The sequence below is a fragment of the Malaclemys terrapin genome, chromosome 3, assembly GCF_027887155.1.
Source record: "Malaclemys terrapin pileata isolate rMalTer1 chromosome 3, rMalTer1.hap1, whole genome shotgun sequence".
Classification (NCBI taxonomy): Eukaryota; Metazoa; Chordata; order Testudines; family Emydidae; genus Malaclemys; species Malaclemys terrapin.
Window position 1 is genome coordinate 25,105,749 of NC_071507.1, and position 23,685 is coordinate 25,129,433.

The following is a 23,685-nucleotide window of genomic DNA, read 5'->3' on the forward strand; positions in this document are numbered from 1 at the left end:
GGCACCTGCCTCAGTTAGGGTGCACCTCGCGGCCATATCGGCCTTTCACCCGCCAGTGCAGGGGCACTTGGTCTTCTCCCACTTGATGACCTTCCGTTTCCTGAAGGGCCTGGACCTTCCCATACGCTAGGCCCCCCATGCCGCAATGGGACCTCAACCTGGTCTTGTCCCGTCTCATGGGGCCCCCCTTCAAACCCCTGGCCACGTGTTCCTGGTCGCACCTCTCGTGGAAGGTGGCCTTCCTCGTGGCAATCACATCAGCCTGACGTGTCTTGGAACTCAAGGCCTTAACCTCAGAACCCCCCTATATGGTTTTCCATAGGGATAAATTCCAGCTCCACCCACACTTGGCGTTCCTCCTGAAGGTGGTCTCCACCTTCCATATGGAGCAGAGCATCTTTCTCCCCATGCTCTGTCCTAAGCCCCACTCCTCTAACGAGGAATACCGCCTCCACATGCTCGATGTGCTTTTTATCTGGATCGGACTAAGCCGTTCCGGAAATCCTCTCAACTCTTTATTGCCTCAGCTGAGCGGGCAAAGGGGCAGCCTTTCTCCACCTAGCGGCTTTCCCGCTGGATCACCTCGTGCATACGCACGTGCTATGATCTGGCAGGGATTCCCCCGCCACCGATCATCAGGGCACACTCCACGAGGGCTCAGGCCTCATCAGCTGCCTACGTCGCCCATGTCCCCATCCAGGACATTTGTAGGGCGGCCACGTGGGCCTCGGTTCACACATTTACTTCGCATTACGTGATCGTCTCCTAATCTAGGGATGACGCCGGGTTCGGCAGGGCGGTACTTCGTCCCAAACCATCGTGAACTCCTATCCACCTCCAACAGATATTGCTTGGAATCACCTACTGTGGAATACACAGCAGCAATCACTCGAAGAAGAAAGGACAGTTACCCGTTCCATAACTGGCGTTTTTCGAGATGTGTTGCTCCTGTCTATTCCACACCCTGCCCTCCTTCCCTTCTGTTGGAGTTGTCCGGCAAGAAGGAACCGAGGGTGGGGGAAGCCCGTGGCTCCCCTTATAGCGCGATATACAAGCGCCACTCTAGGGGTCACTGCGGTGCTCCCCCAGTACGGGTACTGCTAAGAGAAAAACTTCCGGCACCAGTGCACGTGGCGAGCACTCACACCTACTGTGGAATAGACAGGAGCAACACATCTCGAAGAACGCCAGTTACGGAACAGGTAACTGTCCTATCTTACTAATCGCGGACATCGGCATAATCTCAAGCTCTGACTATAACATAGGAGGTGCCAGTGTTTGGACCGAGGATGTTTCCAGGTGGTCTTAAATTTGTTACTCTGCCTAAAGATGGTATTTATGATGAGCAGGTCATGCTCCATACACTTTCTGAGGAGGAGAATACCATTGGAGTTTACATTTCTCACCCCTTCTTTGCCTATTGTGCCATTCCAGAGTTGGGATTCCTGTCTGATTCTGGCATTGAAATCTCCCAAGGATGAGTTTGTCTGCCTTAGGTGTGGTGGTATGGACTGCATCAAAGGCACTATAAAATTGTTCCTTGTTGTTTTCCTCATCATCAAGTGTTGGGGCGTATGCACTGATGATTGTGGCTTATTGGTTGTTGCTGAGCTTGAGCCGAACAGTAATGAGACACTCACTGATCCCTCTGGAAGCTCCAAAAGCTGACTGGCTATATTATTTTTGATGGCAAAGCCAATCCGGTGAATGTCTCTCTCTTCAGGTGACTTTCCTTTCCAAAAGATGGTTTAGCCACCTCTGTCCTTTTAATTGGCGCTCATCAGCCCTGTGGGTCTCACTAAGAGCTGCAATGTCAATGTTGAGTCTTGCCAGTTCTCTGGCAATTATGGCAGTTCTTTCTGGGCATTCACTGTGCTGAAAGTCCATAAGGGTGTGGACATTCCAGGTGGTGAAATTCATTGTCTTGTATCTCTTGTTTTGGCTGCGGAGTTGAATGATCCCACTGGATGCGTCCATCCAGTCGGAAGAGTATGAGACAGCCTATGTTTGGGTGTGCAGAGGGGATCCTAAAAAGGCCTGCTCAGTCTCAGTCTCTGCTGCCAAAATGCACTTCTGTCTCATCCAAGCACAAAATGACCGTCACATGGCTGCCGCCTATGTGCAGATTTATGATTAAAGACGCCAAGAGATCACAGCTCTTGTCTTCACCGCCACTTGTCCGTCACCGCCGAGATTATGTGGGTATGAACCCTTTAGCAGAGGCCTGCGTGTGAAATCTTTTAATGTGGGGAAACCGGTGTGCAGGTGGTGACCACATGAGACTTGGCAGGAGGAAAACCCTGACCAAGTGGCAAGGAGATCCAAGACAACCAGGGACCTCTGTCTTGCTGCAGCCCTCCTTCACCTTCACAGATGCAGAGTACTAAAAGGTCCTCTATATGCACCTGATTCACGTTTGGGGTCTTAAGTTTGGACCAGGGTTAGTCAGGAGCCTCGCCTCACACCTGCTCGCCAAAGGGGACCCTACCAGGAGTATGAAAGCTCCGGTCGATGTAGCTCTGAGGGTCGTTAGCTCACGCAACCCTCTCCACCAGGACAAGGTTATAGTCCATCAGAGAGGTTTGGCTTTTACGAACAAACCACTGAATCCTCCAGCCCCCTTCGATAAGCCCCTAGAGTTACTGATCTCTTTCCCCTGCCTCCGCACCAATGAAGTGGAGAGAGGCAGGTCAGTAAGTGTTGGGGTGTCTCAGGGGCTGGTGTAAGATTCTGTTGGGGTCTATGCTGGTGGAGGTCCTTGGGGGACTTAGTTCATGGGGACAGTGGGCTCGGGGCCCTAGAGTGGATAGTGGTGGCTGTTGGGGGCAGCAGGATTGTGATTGTCAGGGGCAGTGGTTGCACTGTGTCCATGGATGCTGGAACAATTTGTATGGGGTGTGTGTATGTGTGCTGAGAGCCATTGAACCAAATTGTGAACCTTATGTGATGGAAACTACTCCAAGACAGTGGTGCTACTGCATGCCTAGTTCTAGCACCTCTGAAAAGGGGGTGGATTCTGTCCCTGGACTCTGAAAGGGGGGGAGGGGCTGAGGTCAGTGGTGGGAGGGTGTTATAGTGTGTGGGAGAGGGGGAGGTGGACTCAGGGCGGGTATTTATAGCCCGCCCCCTCCGTCCTTTCAGCACCAGCGCGTGGGCTCTCGGCCACCGTAGCCCCTGCGAGTGGAGCCCGTGGCACGCGCTGCTGAAAGGAAGAGAAAGGCAGGAGAGTCGGGTTACAAGATGGCGGCCGCGCTGTGGTAGTTGCTGAGGCGGCGGCGCGGAGTGAGGGGGCCGGGCTGGGGGCTCAACTTTCCCCTCTTGCCTTCAAGGAGCCATGAAAAGCGGCGTGTTAAAGACCCCGCGCTGCCCGTGAGCGACTTTCCGACCCCGTGGAGGCGGCAAACCGGCGCGGAGGCCCTGGTCGGGCTGCACCATGTCGGACACCCGGCGGCGGGTGAAGGTCTATACCCTCAATGAGGACCGGCAATGGGACGACAGGGGCACCGGGCACGTTTCCTCCACCTACGTGGAGCGGCTCAAGGGGATGTCGCTGCTGGTGCGGGCCGAGTCAGACGGTGAGAGCGGAGCCAGGAGCTGCGGGCAGGCCTAGGCCCTGCCTGCCGGGAAGGTGGCCTGCGGTTTGGCCCCCATGGTGCCATTCCTACCCCAGCCGGTTACTACCCGACTCACACGTTCACAGGGTTGGGCCTGGCTGCTGGGACAACGGGACTGGGGAAGGGGAGAAAATGTGACAACTCCCCCGCCCAGCGACCCGCAAACACTGACCCCACCACATCCTCCTAGTCTGGCCTTGTCTTGCCCCAGCAAAGCCCCAGGCACTGACACTCCATTCCTCCGTGGGTCGGGCTTATTAGAGGGAGTCTCCCCGGTTCCCTGAGAGGCAGCGTCTCTGGGGGACTTCTTCCTCTAAACTTACTTTCTCCACCCAGTGAGGCCGAGTGTGGTCTGCACTGAAGTGACTCCAAACGCTTCCTTAACGTTACCGCCAGTGACTGAGTCTGCCAGCCCTTACCTAGCAGTGAGTGACGATGAAGTCTATTTAAGCGACACCCCTTGTTCAAAATTTCTTTTATAAGCATTCCCAGATTAAAAAACAACATAATATTGATTTTTTTTTTCTTTTCTGAATGGGGTTTTCCTTTTTCTTGTATGTGCAGGGAATCTCTTTTTGTAAATTCTCTGTTTTGGAAAGGTGAAACTCGCTGGTGTGTGGTTTTTTTGTTTGTGTTGCTTGCTTTTTTTAATTGTGTGTTTAAGTTCACCTAGAAAAACTTTTTTTTTTTTTTAAGAAGGAAAAAAATCATAGTGACAACTTTGTCAGCTGACAGGTGCTAATGTGCTAAATAAACCTTCTGAGGTCTGGTATAGATTACTCCAGACTTGTTGCCAGGATACATATGTTACTTACACAAAATAAAGTCTTTGGGTTTAGAGTCTAGATTTTTCATTTCTGAAGGGCACCTCAAGGAGATGAGAGCAAAAAATGCACATTCTTGTGTGGGCAAGTAAATTTTTATCATAAACTCTTTGTTATAATTTAGTACTAGTTAGCATTTATTTATAAAATGTTCTCCGCAGTTGTCAGATTACTGCACAGGACAGCAGAAAAATAGCAATACACAGAACATTGACTCTAAAGTAAATTAAATTGTGTTTTAAATGTAAATAATATTTTATTTTGGCTTTGTCTGTTACTTGGCTTATTCAGAAGGTGTAGGGATTTCCATTAAAATGCAAAATATTCTCTTGGACTGGCTAGAAGATTTGATTTAATTAAATATAATATATTTATTGGCACATGGCAAGTTATAAGAGCCATGGAGATTTTTGTTTTATTAAACTTCCTAAATATAACTCCTTATCACCTTTTCAGGTTCTCTATTGTTGGAATCAAAGATAAATCCAAACACTGCATATCAAAAACAGCAGGCAAGTATCCGCTTTTTTTTGTCCTATCATTTCCCACTGAATTTGGCACAAAAATTAATGCTGATTTACAGAAAAGGGGCAAAAGGTTTACTGTACAGGTTTGCTGCTGCTGTTTGTTTTCTGTGCAGGTTGAAAAATTGTTTGCAAACTTTGAAAAATTGTACTTCTATTAGTACTATAATTTAAGGTGTTTGGTGAAAAGGGCTGTTGATAGGCATTTTGGGGAATATCTTGAACTCACGAAAGGAAGAATACTTCAATTACATGTATACTCCATATTCCTTTTTATTTCTGCTATTAACCCATTAACATACTGGTTATTTCTTTAGTTCTTTCTCTGAAAATGATATAAAGGAATTCGTCTGTACAATGTGACTTTTATTATTATTGTTCAGGCGCACCTGCTAGCCTAACCTAACTAAGCTGACTAGCCAGGGTTAAATACACTTGCACACAACCATCTTTTGAGGGCATGCTTTCTGTAAATCAAAAGAATAAAACAGTTTAGCACTGTATTCAACATATTGTCAACCTTCTAGTGATCCATTTTAAAAAAAATCATGTACTATGTTTCTCTTGCTTTTTCTATAACAGATAGGAAAAGACAATGTTGTTCTCATTAGTTTTTTGCTACTTTTCTTTTTCCATCCATCCCCTTTTTCTCGTATCTATTACCATAGTTTCCGAGCACTTCCCGCCAGTAAAACACAGTAATACTTTTCCACCCTTGCCACAAAGCGGCAAGTTGAGGTTTTGTAATTAATACAAAAATATGAGACTATTGGGTACTGTTGCAAGAGAACTTTAGTCAACAGGTTTGCATTTAGTTCTGAATGCAGCAAGATTATTGATCAACATTATTTGATCTGGCAATGAGGTCCATAGTCTTGGCGCCAGTTCCCGTGAAGATTCTTCATCTCCCATCTTCACAAGTTTCTATCTACTGGATGGTGGTTTAATTGCTTCAGTAGAGTATAGCTGTTGTGGGGAGGTCATGATTGCAGGGGGGAGGGATGGTTTCTAAGATAGTTGAGTCCATTTTTGTGCTGCATTTTGAAAATCAAGATCGCTTTGGACTGGACTCTGTGTTGAGTAGAGTTAGTGCACAGAGAATTAATACTGAATGCAATATATCAAATGCAGATTGTGTTGCTGAACAGGTGTGTTGGTTTGTTCTGAATTCTCTCTTTAAGATTTCATATTGCCGCCTATCACTCTAGCGTCTGAGAACCTGCCATATAAAATCAATAGGACTTCAGGTGGCAGAGGTCCGGTTTGGGCAAGTCTACGCACCAGCTGACTTTGGGGCCCCAACCCGCAGTTTGAGAACTGTTGGAATATACTGATGCACAATTGTTTGCTTTTTGTACAGTAAAAATATTTGCAAACTCTTAATCTGTTAAATACACAAATAAAATATTTAACCTTCTTCTTCTTCTAAGGGTATGTATGTATGTACTGCAAATTAAGGTATAATTGTAGCACAGGTAGGCATACCTATGCTAGCTTGGGTAACAATAGTAGTGAATTTGTGGCAGCATGGGCTTCAGTGTGGCTAGCCACTCCAGCACAAGCCTGATATGGACCCTGAGTATGTACTCAAGTTGCAACCCCATGCCAGGGTCCATGTCTTCATTGCAATTATTACCTGAACTAGCTAGGTTAAATTTAACAGTGATATCCCTACCCACACTATAGTTACACCTGCATTTGTGGTGTGGATGTACCTAAGTTTGTATTGACACACATGCTGCAGAAAAAATTATCTTCAAATTACAATAAGCAAAAACAAATTGTAGACTTGAGTTGAAAAGGTGCAATACTAGTTTTGCTGAATATAACCCATATAAACATGATTTTAAAATAAAATTTAAACGCTTCCAGGTAAAATTTTAGAGAAATTATTGCATTTAATATATTTAAGGATATTGTCACTTTACAAAAAATAATTTATATCATGTGAAAAGTGCAGCTTGACAACAGAATCTGAAACAGCATAGGCATCAGCAATGTAGAGTTCTCTACACTGCTGCAGGAGCGTGTTCAAGCATGATTTGGGGTATGTCATCCATATAGAGTTAAATTGAGTAAACTGCACTTAAGTTACTCCTCTCAAGTTAGCCCTAGTGAGAGTGACCACATTGTGAAATAACACTTGAGTTGTGTTTGTACTGGTACAGTATTCGTGTGTGGCACTTAGGCTTCTGGGGGCACATCCTATGGTTCTTAGTGCTGCAGTATGCTGAGTCACACTGAAAAAGAATTTATAGAGTATTGTAGGAGAACTTGTCTGTTATTTCTGGGCATATGGCAGAAGTGGTGTTAGTCTGGCAACACTAAGGGCTGGTCTACACTGCGGGGAGTGGGGGATCGATCTAAGGTACGCAACTTCAGCTATTAGAATAGCGTAGCTGAAGTCGACGTATCTTAGATCAATTTACCTCTGGCCCTCAGGCACAGGATCGATGGCCGCGGCTCCCCCGTCGACTCCACTTCCACCTCTCGCTCTGGTGGAGTTCCGGAGTCAACGGGGAGCACGTTTGGGGATCGATTTATCACGTCTAGACGAGACGCGATAAATCAATCCCGATAGATCGATTACTACCTGCCAATCCGACGGGTAGTGAAGACATACCCTAAATTAAAATTGGTTTATGCCAGAGGTTGGGCATGGGACTCTCATTTTGGAAGGAGGCCGATGTAGGGTATGAGATGCAGTGGTGGGCATTTTTGTACTGACTCTTTCCCAGGAGAAAGCAGCAGGTTATTTCTGTTGAGAGGAGGACTACTAAGTCATCTTTCATGTAAATATTCTGAATGTTTAAGAGTAATAAGATTTGATCAAATTATGTTTTGGGTGCTAGGACATGAGAGACTGTCAAGGCTGATTCCCCACTCTAGCACTTTGAGTGCAGAAAGTGGGGGCCTGCAAGGATTCTAAAAATTAATACTGGCCACTCCAGGCTGGTATTAAACTCCCATAGTTAGAGCTTTTCTCCGACCTTGGATGGGTAGATGCTGCCACCATCCAAGTGCAACCCTCTTCCCCCCCCCCCCTTCTGACCTAGGAAGGCGCACTTTGGAATTCGTCCCTGTGAGGTACCCTCAAGCCCTTTTCTCCCCCACCCCCCCACCCTTCCCGGAGAGGAACTGAGAAAGAAAACAAAGGAAATCAGTTGTTGCTACCAGCTAATTAAACAACACTTCTTAGGACACACACAACCAATCCTGTTCTGAAAGGTAAATTTTATTAAAAACAAAAAGAAAGAAAATACATCTGGAACTTAGGCTATTGCTGGATTTAAAAAGAGCAAATATAAGAATAATCCAAAAATGGATTTCTTGAGGTCCAGCTTAATGGTTACAAGCAAAACAAAAGCATTTGGGGGGTTAGCACAGAGGAGTCCACAAGCCATAAAGAAATGAGAGAGAAATCTAATCGCATCTATCTAGACATTCCCTGATCTACTTACATATCTGGTTTCAGATGGGTATGATTTTTTCATACCTGGTTTAAAGCTTCTTAGGGTTAGAGAACAACCACAGACCGACAAAGGGAAAGTGTTTTGTCGTGTCCCCCTCCCATTGGCTCTCCTTTGGTCAGGTGCTCACTCCCTTCCTTTTACTATGGGCTTTTTTAACCCTTTACAAGTAAAGCAAGTAGAGAATAGCTACTAACAGGGATTTTGTAGCTGTCTGGCTGGGTGTCCATAAAAGGGAGCTGCCCCCCCTTCTCTCCCCCTCCTCCCCCCTGCATTTATCACAGAGACTGTAAAGAGTTTTATACTTGTGGCAGAACTGGTGGTTTCATCCTCCTTGATGTGATATGTGATTCTGTCTTGACAATTTTTACACCAGTTGAAGTAGTAATTGCATCCTTGGATGTATTACTTATTGTATGGCGTTCAGTCTATTTTGTATTGCACCTGAATTATTATTATTATTTTTTTTTTTGAAAATCACAAATATTTATTTTTAAATAGGACACCTTGATTGTTTGGTCAGAAGCAGAGAATTATGATTTAGCACTGAGTTTTCAAGAAAAAGCTGGCTGCGATGAAATTTGGGAAAAAATCTGCCAGGTACAGTTAATTTTTAAAATTATAATTTTCAAATTTTGATGTATCCTGTCTGCTTGTTTTGTGTGCCATACTTTATACTTAATTTTTAAAACGAAGTGTATTACTGCATGTTTATATTCTTAAGATTCAGCTGCCTGATACAGTAATTCTGAGTCTTTGCTGTTGACACTGATGCCTGTAGCTGCTCAGTGGCCCATTAGAGCCATCTTTTCAGTTCCAGCTAATTCCCAGAAGGCAGCTTCGGTTTGACAGAAGGGGTGGGGGCGGAGGGGAAAGAATCTATAAAGACAGCACATATGAAATCTATACTTTCCACTTTCCAGTATCTCTCTTCAGTGATTGGGGCTGTTGTCTCTCTTCAGCTGCCATTTTAATTATACTTCCTAGAAGAGGTAAAGTTTGAAATTAAGACTGAAATAATCAACTTTCCCATTAGAAACATTTGAAGTCTGTTTCAAAGTTCAACAAAATAAATGGGCAAAAACTATAGAACTTACCTTCCATCATGGAAACTCTGATTTCCAGTACTATCTAATGTGGAAAGCTAACTCTTTCACTCCTAGTTTGCATATCAGATTGTCAAGCTGGAATCTTTGTTTAATTATCCATTATTATATTTGACATTTAACTGTTGTCTTCAGTGGTTTACTCTCCTTGTTATTAGATATGGCTTAAAATATCTTTTATATACCAAATTGTTTTGTTTTTACCCTGGAGTTTTCCTTAAATTTAGGAACCATTAATTACTCCTGGGGGAAATTCTGCACCAAGAATTTATACCAGGGAGGAGTATAAAAAATATTGCTCATGCATGCAGGAGTGAAATCAGGAAGGCCAAATAACACTTGGAGTTGCAGCTAGCAAGAGATGTTAAGAGTAATAAGAGAGGTTTCTTCAGGTATGTTAGCAACAAGAAGAAAGTTAAGGACAGTGTGGGCCCCTTACTGAATGAGGGAGGCAACCTACTGGCAGAGGATGTGGAAAAAGCTAATGTACTCAATGCTTCCCCCCCCGCCCCTCTGTCTTCACGAACAAGGTCAGCTCCCAGACTCCTGCACTGGGCAGCACAGCATGGGGAGGAGGTGACCAGCCCTCTGTGGAGAAAGAAGTGGTTCGGGGCTATTTATTGTGCTGGATGAGCACAAGTCCATGGGGCTGGATGCGCTGCATCTGAAGCCGCTAAAGGAGTTAGCGGATGTGATTGCAGAGCCATTTTGGCCATTATCTTTGAAAACTCATGGCGATTGGGGGGGACTTGGATGACTAGAAAAAGACTAATGTCGTGCCCATCTTTAAAAAGGGGAAGGAGGAGGACCCGGGGAACTACAGGCCAGTCAGCCTCACCTCAGTCCCTGGAAAAATCATGGAGCAGGTCCTCAAAGAATAAATTCTGAAGCACTTAGAGGAGAGGAAAGTGATCAGGAACAGTCAGCATGGATTCACCAAGGGCAAGTCATGCCTGACTAACCTAATTGCCTTCTATGAGGAGATAACTGGGTCTGTGGATGAGGGGAAAGCACTGGATGTGTTATTCCTTGACTTTAGCAAAGCTTTTGATATGGTCTCCGACAGTATTCTTGCCGGCAAGTGAAAGAAGTATGGGCTGGATGAATGGACTATAAGGTGGATAGAAAGCTGGCTAGATCGTCAGGCTCAACGGTTAGTGATCAATGGCTCCATGTCTAGTTGGCAGCCAGTTTCAAGCAGAGTGCCCCAAGGGTTTGTTCTGGGGCCGGTTTTGTTCAATACCTTCATTAATGATCTGGAGGATGGCGTGGATTTACTCTCAGCAAGTTTGCAGATGACACTAAACTGGGAGGAGTGGTAGATAGGCTGGAGGGTAGCGATAGGGTACAGAGGGACCTAGACAAATTAGAGGATTGGGCCAAAAGAAACCTAATGAGGTTCAACAAGGACAAGTGCAGAGTCCTGCACTTAGGAAGGAAGAATCCCATGCTCTGCTACAGACTAGGGACCGAATGGCTAGGCAGCAGTTCTGCAGAAAAGGACTTAGGGGTTACAGTGGACGAGAAGCTGGATATGAGTCAGTGTGCCCTTGTTGCCAAGAAGGCTAATGGCATTTTGGGCTGTATAAGTAGAGGCATTGCCAGCAGATGGAGGGACGTGATCATTCCCCTCTATTCGACATTGGTGAAGCCTCATCTGGAGTTCTGTGTCCAGGTTTGGGCCCCACACTAAAAGAAGGATGTGGAAAAATTGGAAAGAGTCCAACGGAGGGCAACAAAAATGATTTGGGGGATGGAACACATGACTTATGAGGGGAGGCTGAGGGAAGTGGGATTGTTTAGTCTGCAGAAGAGAAGAATGAGGAGGGATTCGATAGCTGCTTTCAACTACCAGAAAGGGGGTTCCAAAGAGGATGGATATAGACTGTTCTTAATGGTAGCAGATGACAGAATAAGGAGTATTGGTCTCAAGTTGCAGTTGGGGAGGTTTAGGTTGGCTATTAGGAAAAACTTTTTCACTAGGAGGGTGGTGAAGCACTGGAATGGGTTACCTAGGGAGGTCATGGAATCTTTTTCCTTAGAGGTTTTTTAAGGTCAGGCTTGACAAAGCCCTGGCTGAGATGATTTAGTTGGGTATTGGTCCTGCTTTGAGCAGGGGGTTGGACTAGATGACCTCCTGAGGTCCCTTCCAACCCTGATATTCTATGATTAAAAAATCTGTGCACAATATTTTAAAATTCTGCATATTTTATTTGTCAAAACAACATACTATAATCACACCAGTTCCAATTATTTTGGTAATTTATTTCAAAATGTGTTAGCCAGTGTGTCTAACAGTACAGATAACAAAAATGATTCAGGAAATGTTTTTTGACAAATAGATTACTTTGAGTAATAATTCAAACTACAATAAACAAACGTATATCTCGCACCCCTTGGAAGCAATGCAAAGGCTTGGAGTCAGGTGTAGCAGAGGAGCTGAAGGAGTGGGAAGTAATTGCTGGGAAAGAGCCTTGGAGTGAACCTGGAGGATTGTTGGGTATGGGTGGCAGAAGAATGGGACAGGGTTTTGTTTGGGGGTATTGTTAGGGAGTTGGAAAGCCTCCCCCATTCAGTCAGGCATGTCTGCTCCCATCCCCGTGTGTCCCTGCACTCCCTTCTCCCTCCCCCATCTAATCCTGTACCCCCACTCAGCCCCTGGCTCAATGTTGTCACCCCACTAGCTCCTGTGGCCCCACTCTAGTCTGTGCCCTTCTCTGTCCTCTTCCACACCTCCATGTCCCTTGCCTCCTCACCTGGGCCCACGGGCAAGGTGCTATGAGGAAGGCAGCCCCTGTCCCCTCCTTCACAGCTGGCTGCTCCAGCAGTGAGCTAGCTGCCTTCTCTTCTGGCACCACAGCAGCCCTTGGTGGGTGACAGGTGTAATTGCAGCACCTCCCCAGCAGAATCTATTATTCTGTGCGGGACATGAAATCTGCACTTCACAGAATATCAGGGTTGGAAGGGACCTCGGGAGGTCATCTAGTCCAACCCCCTGCTCAAAGCAGGACCAATTCCCCACTTGCTCACTGGTGCAGAATTCCCCCAGGAATACATTAATATCAATGTGGGAGATTCAGCATTTTGACAGTGCTGTTTACTACTTCTGGAGAAAGAGGAGAAAATAATTCTTGTAGTGACTGACTGTGGGTTGAGGGAGTAAAAAAAATAAATAAATTGTGTGCTGTTCGTTGAGGGAGTTCAGCACATTGCAGGATTAGGCCCTAAATGTTACTGCAGAAGAGAATATTTTGGCGATGTAATAGTCTTTACAAGTATTAGCAACCTTTCAGTCCACTTCAGATTGCTTTTCAGTTCTTGGAGTAAATGAAACAATAACAAATAATTTTTGGATCAGTTCACTATACTAATTGGCTTTTGTTTAACTGTTCTTTATAACAAAGATCAGAGGAGCTAGCCACTAATCTTCATCCAGAGGTGTGTTCTGTGTATTACCTCATTAACTTACATTCTGTGTGTCTAACTTCTGTCTCATGATCAGGCTCATAGGGGCATAGCCTCATATTATAATAATCCTTAATTATGAAACTTATTTTTTAAAAACATTTCTGTTGTATGTGCTCTTTAGATATAAAAAGACAGCTAAGCTTTCAAATTTTTAAATTCCATAATAACAGAAGTTATTTATGGCATTGTAACTTAAGTCAAAAGTGTGTAACATGCTAAGTTTACTAGGTCTTTGTTACTATTTTGAACAAAGTGTCTATTTTTCATGATGGAAGTCATATTTTTGTAAATGTTGCTGGGTGGCTGGCTCTACTAAAGGGAGGTGAGTCTCTGCCTACCTGTGACACAGCTGATTTGCCTCTCCAGGTGGATCAAGTCATGTCACTAAACCAGGCCTCTGAGGTGGTAGCATAACATCCTTTTTGGACAGCCAAGGGGGAACTACAGAGTGAGTGAAGCTGCAGGGAGAGAAAGTGTTCCCTGAAGGGGCTTGGGAGAACTAGTTTTCTTCTGGGGAGAAAGTAAGGAAGACAGGCCAGGACTTGTCTTCTCCAAAGGTTTAGAAAACAGAGGAAGAGAGAGTATCTCACGGAGAAAGGGCTGTGCCCAGGATAAGACCTTTCTGTGTTCATTTTGGAACTTTGTTAATAAAACCAGACCTCAGTAAGGGCTATTGTTGGGCTTGTGGAAGCCTCTTTTTGAGTTATTGAGGAAGCAAGAAGGGAAACTGAGTCAGGGCAGTGCAGAGCCACCTCTGGTCATGAGGGAGGATAGGAAGGTGGCTGACGCTATTACAGCATTATTCAAATGTAAATGTAGAGTAAAACTTCTAAAGGGACCTAAATTACTTTCTCAAAAATGATGTAGACACTTAGGCTAAGATCCATTTTTTTCAATGAGACTTAGACTCCTAATTGCAGAAGTTACTTTTGAAAATGTGAAGTAAGCACTTTGTATTTTACTCATAATCCTTGATAGTGGGTTTTTATCATACATAGATCATTCAGATTTTGCAGGACTTACTCTGGTCACTTACAGTTATAAGACAGGAGTAACAAGATAATGGAATTGTAAAATCAATACAAGAGGAGAAGCAAACTTTACATCAGAAACCTGTTTTGAGATTGATATTTACATTGTCCTTTTCAGTTGCATCAATTTGATTAAGTTAATAAGAGACCATGTTATGATGTGTGATTGGAATTTTATTAAAAATATCTTATTTACAGTCAACTAGATGGTATTTCTCTGATGTAATGCAGTAACTTTTGAATGCTGTATTTGATGAATTTCAGGGATTATTCTAAGCACCCTATTTATTTTGATGAAAATCCAGGGGGGAGGGAGGGGAGCAAATGAGGGGGCACACTGAGTCCTTGACATTTGGTTAGCACAACCACAATGTCAGCCTCTTCTGTAATTTTCTATAGATCAAAGAATAAATTGATGGTATAAATTAACATATTCCAGCATAAGAATACCCCTCATTTTATCTCTGCCCATGTCCCAACTGAGTTCCAAACATTGATGCCCTGAAAGAAAGAAAGGGAGAGAGAGAGAGGATGGGGCACACAGAGCTTCAGCTATGGAGGGGAAGAATGAGGGGCCCTGAAAGGGGGGGGGGGGGATCAGAGCCCATGGTATGGGGGGGAATGGGGACCTGGGAGGAACAATGGGGAGGCGTGCAGAAGCTATGGTATGGGGGAGGGGTGAATGGGATATACACAGAGTCCCTGGAATGAGGGGTGGGGCTGGGAGGGTTGCAGTGAGTCCCTGAAATAGTGGCGAGGAGGGTGGCTCACAGCGATCTTGTCAGGGAGAATGGATGGCGACTAGGAGTGCCTGGTGTGTGCAATTAGCTCAGCCTACAGAAACATAAAATATGTAACCTCCTAGTTACATGTTTTAAATCAAGATGGGATATTTTTTCAAAAGATATGCTCTAGTTCAAATGTTAACTAATTCAGGGACGTCTTATGGTCTGTGTTACCCAAGAAGTCAGACTAGAGATGATCACAATAGCCCTTTCTGGCTTTGTAACTTGTGTGTGCACTACAAAGTCAGATTACAGTGAAAGATTAGTTTGTAAAGCACTGCAGGAAGAATTGTGCTATGTTATTTAGGTTTATTATAATTAGGTTTAGTACAAAACAATCCTCTGTACGTTTTTATGTGGATAACGAACAAATTAAGTTTTCCTTCACAGCATCTCGTAGTGCTGCTGTCGTTGACCTTCCATATTTCCATTTTAAACACTGAGTTTTTAGGATTTACAGCTCTTCCATAAAACTTCAGTTTGTACATCTAGGATACCCTGAGTTTGTTTAGCTAAGTATTTTTCTGCTCAGTCCCTGCTGAGGCTTTATTATTATTATTATTATTAATTATTATTATTTATTAAACTAATGGGATAAGTAGCTGGGTGGTTCTAGTCTCTGTAGCTACCTCTCTGACCCTAGAACTCCAATTGGCAGGAGAAGGCCTACTACAGAATAGACTTTGCATGGGGAGAGAAGGAAATGCAGGAGACTTTGCATTTACACAGCCAAATTAAAGCCCTTCATAGACCTCACTTAATATATGTATAGTATTACTCTTGGGGGAATTCTATGCCAAAAAATTAACAATTTTGTGTACAGTATTTTAAAATTCAGCAAAATTCTTCATATTTTGTCAAAATAACACATAATCATGCCAATTTCAGTTACTTTGTAATTTATTTCAAAATACCTATCACCAACTGTCTCTAACAATAGACACAATTTCTTCAAGAAGTAGAGAGTTAAGGAAACCCCTATGACAACCTAGTTCCTGTTTCTCTGCTCCCTCCCCTACAGAGCCCAGCAGGAGAGGTAGACCCCCACACTCCTATCCCCCAGAGCCCAGCTGCAGAGACCCCCCAGCCCAGACACTTGCGCACACATCCCTTATCCCCCTGAGCTCAGCTGTGCTCCCTTCCCTTCCTAGCCCAGACACTTGCACTCTCCCCCAGACCTCCCCAGAGCCCATCTGTGCTCCTTCACCCCCCCTCCAGCCCAGACACCTGCACCCCTGACACACGCACCCCTGAGCCAAGCCGCAGGCCCCTCCACAGCCCAGACACACTCACCCCTTCCCCACCAGAGCCCAGCTGTGCCCACTCCCCCCAGCCCAGACACACGCCCTCTGCCCACCAGAATCCAGGATCCAGAAGGAGAAACAGACTGATTCTGGGTCCTGGGTTTATATTGCATTTCCTGCACTCCATCTCCTTCCTTCAGGGCATGCTTAGTACTGCAGCTGCTGGGAACCCTCCAGTTCCCTTTCCCTCCTTCCTGTCAGGATCTATGGGGTTCAGCAGCTCTGCAGCCCATTTCTGTGGGAGGAAAAGGAAGTTCTGCACAAATTCTGCCTTGTGCAGTGGTGCAGAATTCCCTCAGGAGTCATAGTATTCACTTTAAATATTTGAAGTGTATTCCTAGTTATATAATCCAAATGCTGTCTAAGCTTGCACTTGTATTTTTTAGATTTTATTTCTGTTAGTTTTACAAGTCACTTTCAGACCAATGTCCAAAATAGGAATGGAAACAGTTGTTTTTTAGTAATTGGGTTTCCCTAGTGCTTCTGCTAGCCCAGCTTACAAAAAGGATTGTTCTTTTTATGGTATTCATGATATGAATACTGTAAAAACTTCACTATCTCTGTCTTGGACATTTTAATTCTATAATATGACTATTCAGAGGAATTACAAAGAAACAAAGAACTTTTTGTAAGGTTTAAAAAATTACCTTGTTTTGAAATAAGTATAGAATTTTTAAATGATCATTATTTAAGGCAGTGACCTTATTTTCATACATGGCCGTAAAGTGACTAGCAAGCTGTTGGCACTACAGTAGAAACTGTACAGTTATGAACTGATCAGTCAACTACACACCTCATTTGCACCAGAAGTATGCAATCAGGCAGCAACAGACACCAACAAATACATTTAAATTTTTTTAAAAGCAAATATAGCACAGTAGTCTGTTAAACATGAACTACTAAAATAAAAAGGGAAAGCAGCATTTTTCTTTTGCATAGTGAAGTTTCAAAGCTGTTAAGTCAATGTTCCATTGTAAACTTTTGAAAAAACAGCCATAGTGGGGTGTGGGGTGTTTTTTTAGTTATGAACAACCATTCCCAAGGTGTTGTAACTCTGAAGTTCTATTGTATATAATTATACATGAGTTACATAAATTATCAACTTGAATGTTTTCTGTATGTCTTATGTATATTTTGGGATAAAATACTGTAAACAGTAATTGTTTACATTACCTTTTTAGGTTCAAGGTAAAGATCCATCAGTGGAAGTCACACAGGACCTTATTGATGAATCCGAAGAAGAACGCTTTGAAGAAATGCCTGAAACTAGTCATTTGATTGATCTTCCTACTTGTGAACTCAACAAACTTGAAGAGATTGCTGATCTAGTTACCTCTGTTCTCTCTTCACCCATCCGTAGAGAAAAGTTAGCGCTTGCCTTGGAAAATGAAGGCTACATTAAAAAACTATTGCAGCTTTTCCAGGTTTGCGAGAATCTAGAGAACACTGAAGGTTTACATCATTTGTATGAAATTATTAGAGGAATTTTGTTCCTCAATAAAGCAACTCTGTTTGAGGTAATGTTTTCTGATGAGTGTATTATGGATGTTGTGGGATGCCTCGAGTACGACCCTGCTTTGGCTCAGCCAAAAAGGCACAGGGAGTTCTTGACCAAAACAGCAAAATTTAAAGAGGTTATACCTATAACAGACTCTGAACTTAGGCAAAAGATTCATCAGACTTACAGGGTACAATACATTCAGGACATCATCTTGCCAACACCATCAGTTTTTGAAGAGAATTTTCTTTCTACCCTCACTTCCTTTATTTTCTTCAACAAAGTTGAGATTGTCAGTATGTTGCAGGTAAGTGAATTGAAGAAGGTGGGACGGGATTGTAAATTGAGACTTCCAATTGTACATCTTTAATTCAGTGTTGTTTAATCATGTACAGCTTTCATTCTGTTTGCACAGTATCCTTGGTGCTTCCCCACACTTTAAACAGATGTTAGTTATATGACATAAAAGCATAAAAATTGAGTTTAAAATACATGTCAGATGGCTGTTATGTATCATAGTCTTCAAAAACTGATTATAAATAGCAAAATGCTGCAGTGGAAAATGGTGAATAGACTAGAAGTACCATAATAACTTTCAAACATCTATAGCATAGTCCTCAATCTGTGAGTGAATTACAATGCATTTGAAACTGTTTTCATCAGACAGCATGCAGTTTTATTTCTCTTATATTTATGGATAGCAACACTTCAATGTGACAAAATATTTTCACAGCAGATCATTAATCCCCCATTTGTAATAGGTATCACAGGAATGTTTCTGAGCATGTTAAGTACATTAGTGCTATTCATTTGTGGCACCAAGTAAGTGCTCTGGAAGTTGCATTGGCTTTCAGTTGGTAAACTACTGTACCCTTTTCAGGAGTCTGATTTGTCTTGCGTACCCCCAAGTTACACCTCACTTAAAAACTACTTGCTTACAAAATCAGACATGAAAAGACAAAAATGTCACAGCATAGTATTCTGAAAAATTGCTTATTCTCATTTTTACCATATAATTATAAAATAAATTGACTGAAATATAAATATTGTACTTACATTTCAGTGTATAGTATATAGAACAGTATAAGCAAGTCATTGTTTGAAACTGACTTCACTAGTGCTTTTTATGATTTTGGTAAAACTAGGCAAATATCTAGATGAGTTGATGTACCTCCTGTAAGACCTCTGGTTGAGAACCTCTGCTTTACAACAACCAACTTAATTTGATTAGTGCTTCTTGACATCAGTGCCCCATCGTGGTATTTAATAATAAAAGCAAAACTGTTGTTGGGCTTAAAAAAAAATTTATCAGACACTTACTAGCCAGAAGTACTAGAAGAATAGCTTGGAGCACCACCAAGAAGTACCAGAGACAGTGCTTTGGTGAAAGGCCCATTTATGCTTCACATGGAATTGTGGGTAGTCTCTATTTTCCAACCCAAATTCTGTTGCTGTATTACGCTAGCACCAGAATAAAACTGACAGGTACCTAATTGATTTTATTCTGCTCCTGCTCTAGTCTGTTGTGCAGAGAGGGTTTTCTCAAAGGGTGAAACTGGTTAATCTCTGGGCATAGGTAGTCTCCAGGAAAGGTGAAGGGGATCAGAGGATGTACTAAAGGAAGTGAGGGATCAATAAAAATCCCAGAAAGAGAGCAGAGAGGGAGGAAGGCATAAGGGATGGTGTGAGGTTTGAAATTCCCAGAAGGTGCAGCAGAACACTGAGAGAAAAGAATAATATATATAAATAAATAAAGGGAATTGCTTCCTTTTAGGTTGTGGATTGTATGAACTTCTCATACTTTAGTTAAGTTTGACATTAGTTAACTGATTTGGTAGCCTAAAGAAACTCAAAAATAAAACTGCCAACTAACAAAATTAATAGAAGAATTTGGGTTTGAGACACAGTTCTCTTAAAGAGAAACCTTTCTCCCTCATTTTATTTTTGTTTATGTGGGATCTTGCTACAGATAAAAATGAAATGAAAGCTCTTTATTTTCTGAGACACCATCTCAGGACTTTGGGGTCATTGGTGTTTGTTTTACGGACGCTCCCCAAGGTACGTAAACCTGACGTACGCAAATCCAAGTTTACAGAAAAAGTTCTGTAAGCTAGAAATAGGAGTGTGTTTTGTGTAATGGTTGGGGATACATTTCCGACTTACGCAAAATTCAAGTTAAACAAGATGTTCTGGCATGGAACGCTTGCATAAGTCAGGGAGGGTCTGGATTTCTTTTTCCTCCAAACGCTATTTCAGTGTGCTGTTTTTCCAATTTAGGTTTCATCAACTTATTTGTGAAAGTCTGATTGCATCTTAACAGAAAACTCTGATCCCTGTGCTGATTAACTCCTTTCTTTACTGGCCCCTGAAGAGTGTTTGAGGCCTTGATATGTTCTGTCACTTCTCCATTACTTTCAACTACTGTAATGAAAATTTTGCAGTCTTAAGTTTACTAGATTTTTTTTTTCTTTACATAAAATTTAGATGATAGCTGTAGTTGCGCAAGTAGCCAGGTTTTGAAATGTGTGCAAGTGGGGCACACTGACATGTTTATATTTTAAAAGCTACTTTCCATAAGCCACCTATTCCACATCAGGATGGCGACGGTGGCTGTTGCTGCTAAAGGTGTATGTGAATGAAAGTAGTCCCTTCACACAGGAGGGAAAACCTAAATTGTTGTATTACCCCCTGTAGTAAAGACATGCTTGTCTCAGTCCCTGGAAAAATCATGGAGCAGGTCCTTAAGGAATCCATTTTGAAGCACTTGAAGGAGAGGAAGGTGATCAGGAACAGTCAGCATGGATTCACCAAGGGCAAATGATCCCTGACCAAGCCTTCTATGATGAGATAACTGGCTCTGCAGATATGGGGAAAGCGTTGGACATATTCCTTGACTTTAGCAAAGCTTTTGATACAGTCTCCCATAGAATTCTTGCAAGCAAGTTGAAGTATGGATTGGATGAATGGACTATAAGGTGGATAGAAAGCTGGCTAGATTGTCTGTCTGGCTCAATGGGTAGTGATCAGCAGCTCGATGTCTAGATGGCAGCCGGTATCGAGCGACGTGCCCCAGGGGTCGGTCCTGGGGCCGGTTTTGTTCAACATCTTTATTAATGATCTGGAAGATGGGATGGATTGCACCCTTAGCAAGTTCACAGATGACACTAAGCTCGGGGGAGAGGTAGATATGCTGGAGAGTAGGGATAGGCTCCAGAATGACCTAGACAAATTGGAGGATTAGGCCGAAAGAAATCTGATGAGGTTCAACAAGGACAAATGCAGAGCCCTGCACTTAGGACAGAAGAATCCCATGCACTGCTACAGGCTGGGGACCAACTGGCTAAGCAGCAGTTCTGCAGAAAAGGACCTGGGGATTACAGTGTACAAGAAGCTGGATGAGAGTTAACAGTGTGACCTGGTTGCCAGGAAGACTAATGGCATACTGGGCTGCATTAGTAGGAGCATTGCCAGCAGATGGAGGGAAGTATTTATTCCCCTCTATTCAGCACTGGTGAGGCCACATCTGGAGTATTGCATTCAGTTTTGGGGGCCCCCCACTACAGAAAAGGTGTGGACAAATTGGAGAGAGCCCAGCAGGGGGAAATGAAAATGATTAGGGGGCTGTGGCACATGACTTATGAGGAGAGGTTGAGGGAACTGTCCTTTATTTAGTCTGCAGAAGAGCAGAGTGAGGGGGGGATTTGCTAGTAGCCATCAACTACCTGAAGGGGGGAGGGGGGGGTTTCCAAAGAGGATGGAGCTAGGCTGTTCTCAGTGGTGCCAGATGACAGAACAAGAAGCAATGGTCTCAAGTTGCAGTGGGGAAGGTCTAGGTTGAATATTGGGGGGGTGGGGGAGACTATTTCACTAGGACGTTGGTGAAGCACTGGAATGGGTTACCTATATAGGTGGTGGAATCTCCATCCTTAGAGTTTTTTAAGCCCTGGCTGGGATGGTTTAGTTAGGGTTGGTCCTGCTTTGAGCAGTGGGTTAGACACCTTTCTCTTTAAGAGACAAGAGAGGCATTTCCCAATAGTGGAGAGGACTAATAAATGTTTTTTTTTCTCTTACTGTAACTGCTCTGGAGAACACTTTATAAGTTGACCCAGCTGCTGAGTCTCTTGACAGCCTCATTCACTTGAATGAAGTGTGAATAGGATTTAAAATTCAGGAGTTAATTTCTAAAGCTAATCATAGAAGCGGCTCCAACTGCCTTCCTCACTACTTCTGGTTAACCCAGTAAACTTAAATTAAAAATTGCAAAGGGTGTTTATTGAAGTTGTCTTTGAATTATTTATTCACTTTGGGTAGAACTTTGCTAAATATAGAAATACCACCAGATACTAGGTATTGCTCAATTATAGTGCAGATAACATGCACTAGTTACATCTTCATTTTTGTGGTGCATTTTCAGAATTAATTCAATATAACTGAAGGTTATCAAATGATTTTGTAAACATTGGTGGGTAATTAGTACTGCTGTACTGTGTAAGTCAGTGGCCTTGGAGAATAATTTGGATCCAATATATTCCTTAGTAAAAAGGGGTCATAATACAGCAGGTCAAATTCAGAAGTGAGTCGGTCAAGTGTAATAGTACAGGTTTGTTTTGTTTAAACTTACATTATTTTTCTCAATGTGTTACACCTGTTTAGACTCTTTAAGTCTCTCTTAGGCTCACAGGGTCAAACTCAGAAGAGTTATACAACTTGCATGCAGAGGAGCTGGAGAAAGGTGTTAGAAGGTGTAACTGGCTCCTTAGTGAGTTACGTCAGAAGAGATGACTTTAAGGGGTTCTAAGGCCTGGTTTACACTTAAATAGCTAGGCCAGCAAAGCTTTGGTTAGATGTCTGGAAAAAAAAAAAAAACACCCCTAACTGTCATAGCTGTACTATGCCCTACTGTAGAGGCTGTCATACCATCAGAAAAGTCCTTTTGCTGGTATAATTTATTTCATTTGGGGAACTGATATAAGCTATGCCAGTTGAAACCTCTTCTGCCTATGGGTATAAGATGCGTCTCCAGTAGGAGGAGGTTTTCCAAAATATCTATACCAGCAAACCCTTTCTACTTTTGAAAAAGCCTAAGGTACGCTTTGCCTCTGAATTTTGCCCATAGTGCCATTTGGAAGACATTTAAACTTTTTTTTTTTTTCCCCCAGGTGACTTTATAGGCTTCCAAAAAGCAGGCTGGCATTAGGCCAGTTTACACTTAAAATTTAGGATGACATAGCTATGGCTCTCTGAGGTGTGAAAAAATAGCACTGTAGCTATGCCAACCTAACCCCTGGAGTAGAATGCCTCTGTCAACCTAGCATTCCTACAATAATGGAAAAACCCGTATCATAGCTGTAGTCTGCATCCACTCAATGGGGTTCTGATAGCATAGCCATGGTGTTGTAGCTATGCTGCTGTATTATCTGTAATGTAGAGATGACCTTGGGCAGAGTACCCTTGTGCTGTATGGAATTTCACAGACTTTGTAATGTTTTTATAATAATTTTTAAATGAAAAATAATCTTTATCTTAAGCGGGTAATTACCAGTAAGCAAACTTTCAGATCAGTACATAGGGCAAGTTATTAAATTAATAGCACAGTAACGTACAAGTGAATATATTGGGTAGATGTTTCTTGAAAAGATGCTGCTTTTTACAGGTTGGTACATAGTAAAGTGCTTTTATATTTAAATCGGTGTACTGGTTTACAACTTTTGTAAACGCTCTGTTGTCACTGTATATTTAAAACCTTTGGTGGTACTTTTAAACCAAAGTCACACAGTGGTATCATGATTCCTCAGGGCTTGTTTCTCATACCAAAAAATACAGAGAACAGTGTGTAGGAGTGGGGAATGGCTGAACAACTGAGAGATGGTACTGTTCACACTGCTTTTCTCTACTCTTTGGGGATTAAGCCATGGCATAATCCTAGAGGGTTTTTCTAGTTATGTGCTTTTTAAAAAAACAAACAAAAAAAACCCTCTTCACTATAAAAGGAGAAAAAGCAGACCAAATGGCTGGCAAAACTATTTGTGTGAACACAGTTATACCAGTATAATTGAGTATA

General features: G+C 42.8%; 1 protein-coding gene across 7 annotated transcripts in view; it reads left to right on the top strand.

Annotated features, from left to right (window-relative positions):
* The first annotated feature begins 3,194 nt into the window (after positions 1–3,194).
* Positions 3,195–23,685, top strand: part of PPP4R3B (protein phosphatase 4 regulatory subunit 3B) — a 121,385-nt gene continuing 100,894 nt past the window's right edge. Inside the window, exons 1-4 of one of the 7 annotated variants that reach the window (XR_008444432.1) lie at positions 3,195–3,575; positions 4,895–4,950; positions 8,934–9,032; positions 17,308–17,931. Coding sequence is in view for 6 of the 7 variants with exons in the window: in XM_054023284.1 (XP_053879259.1) it covers positions 3,434–3,575; positions 4,895–4,950; positions 8,934–9,032; positions 17,308–17,931 (921 nt within the window). In the remaining variant the exon portion in view is untranslated. The remainder of the gene's footprint in view (positions 3,576–4,894; positions 4,951–8,933; positions 9,033–17,307; positions 17,932–23,685) is intronic. The other 6 variants (XM_054023284.1, XM_054023283.1, XM_054023280.1 and 3 more) reach the window with 6 other exon arrangements.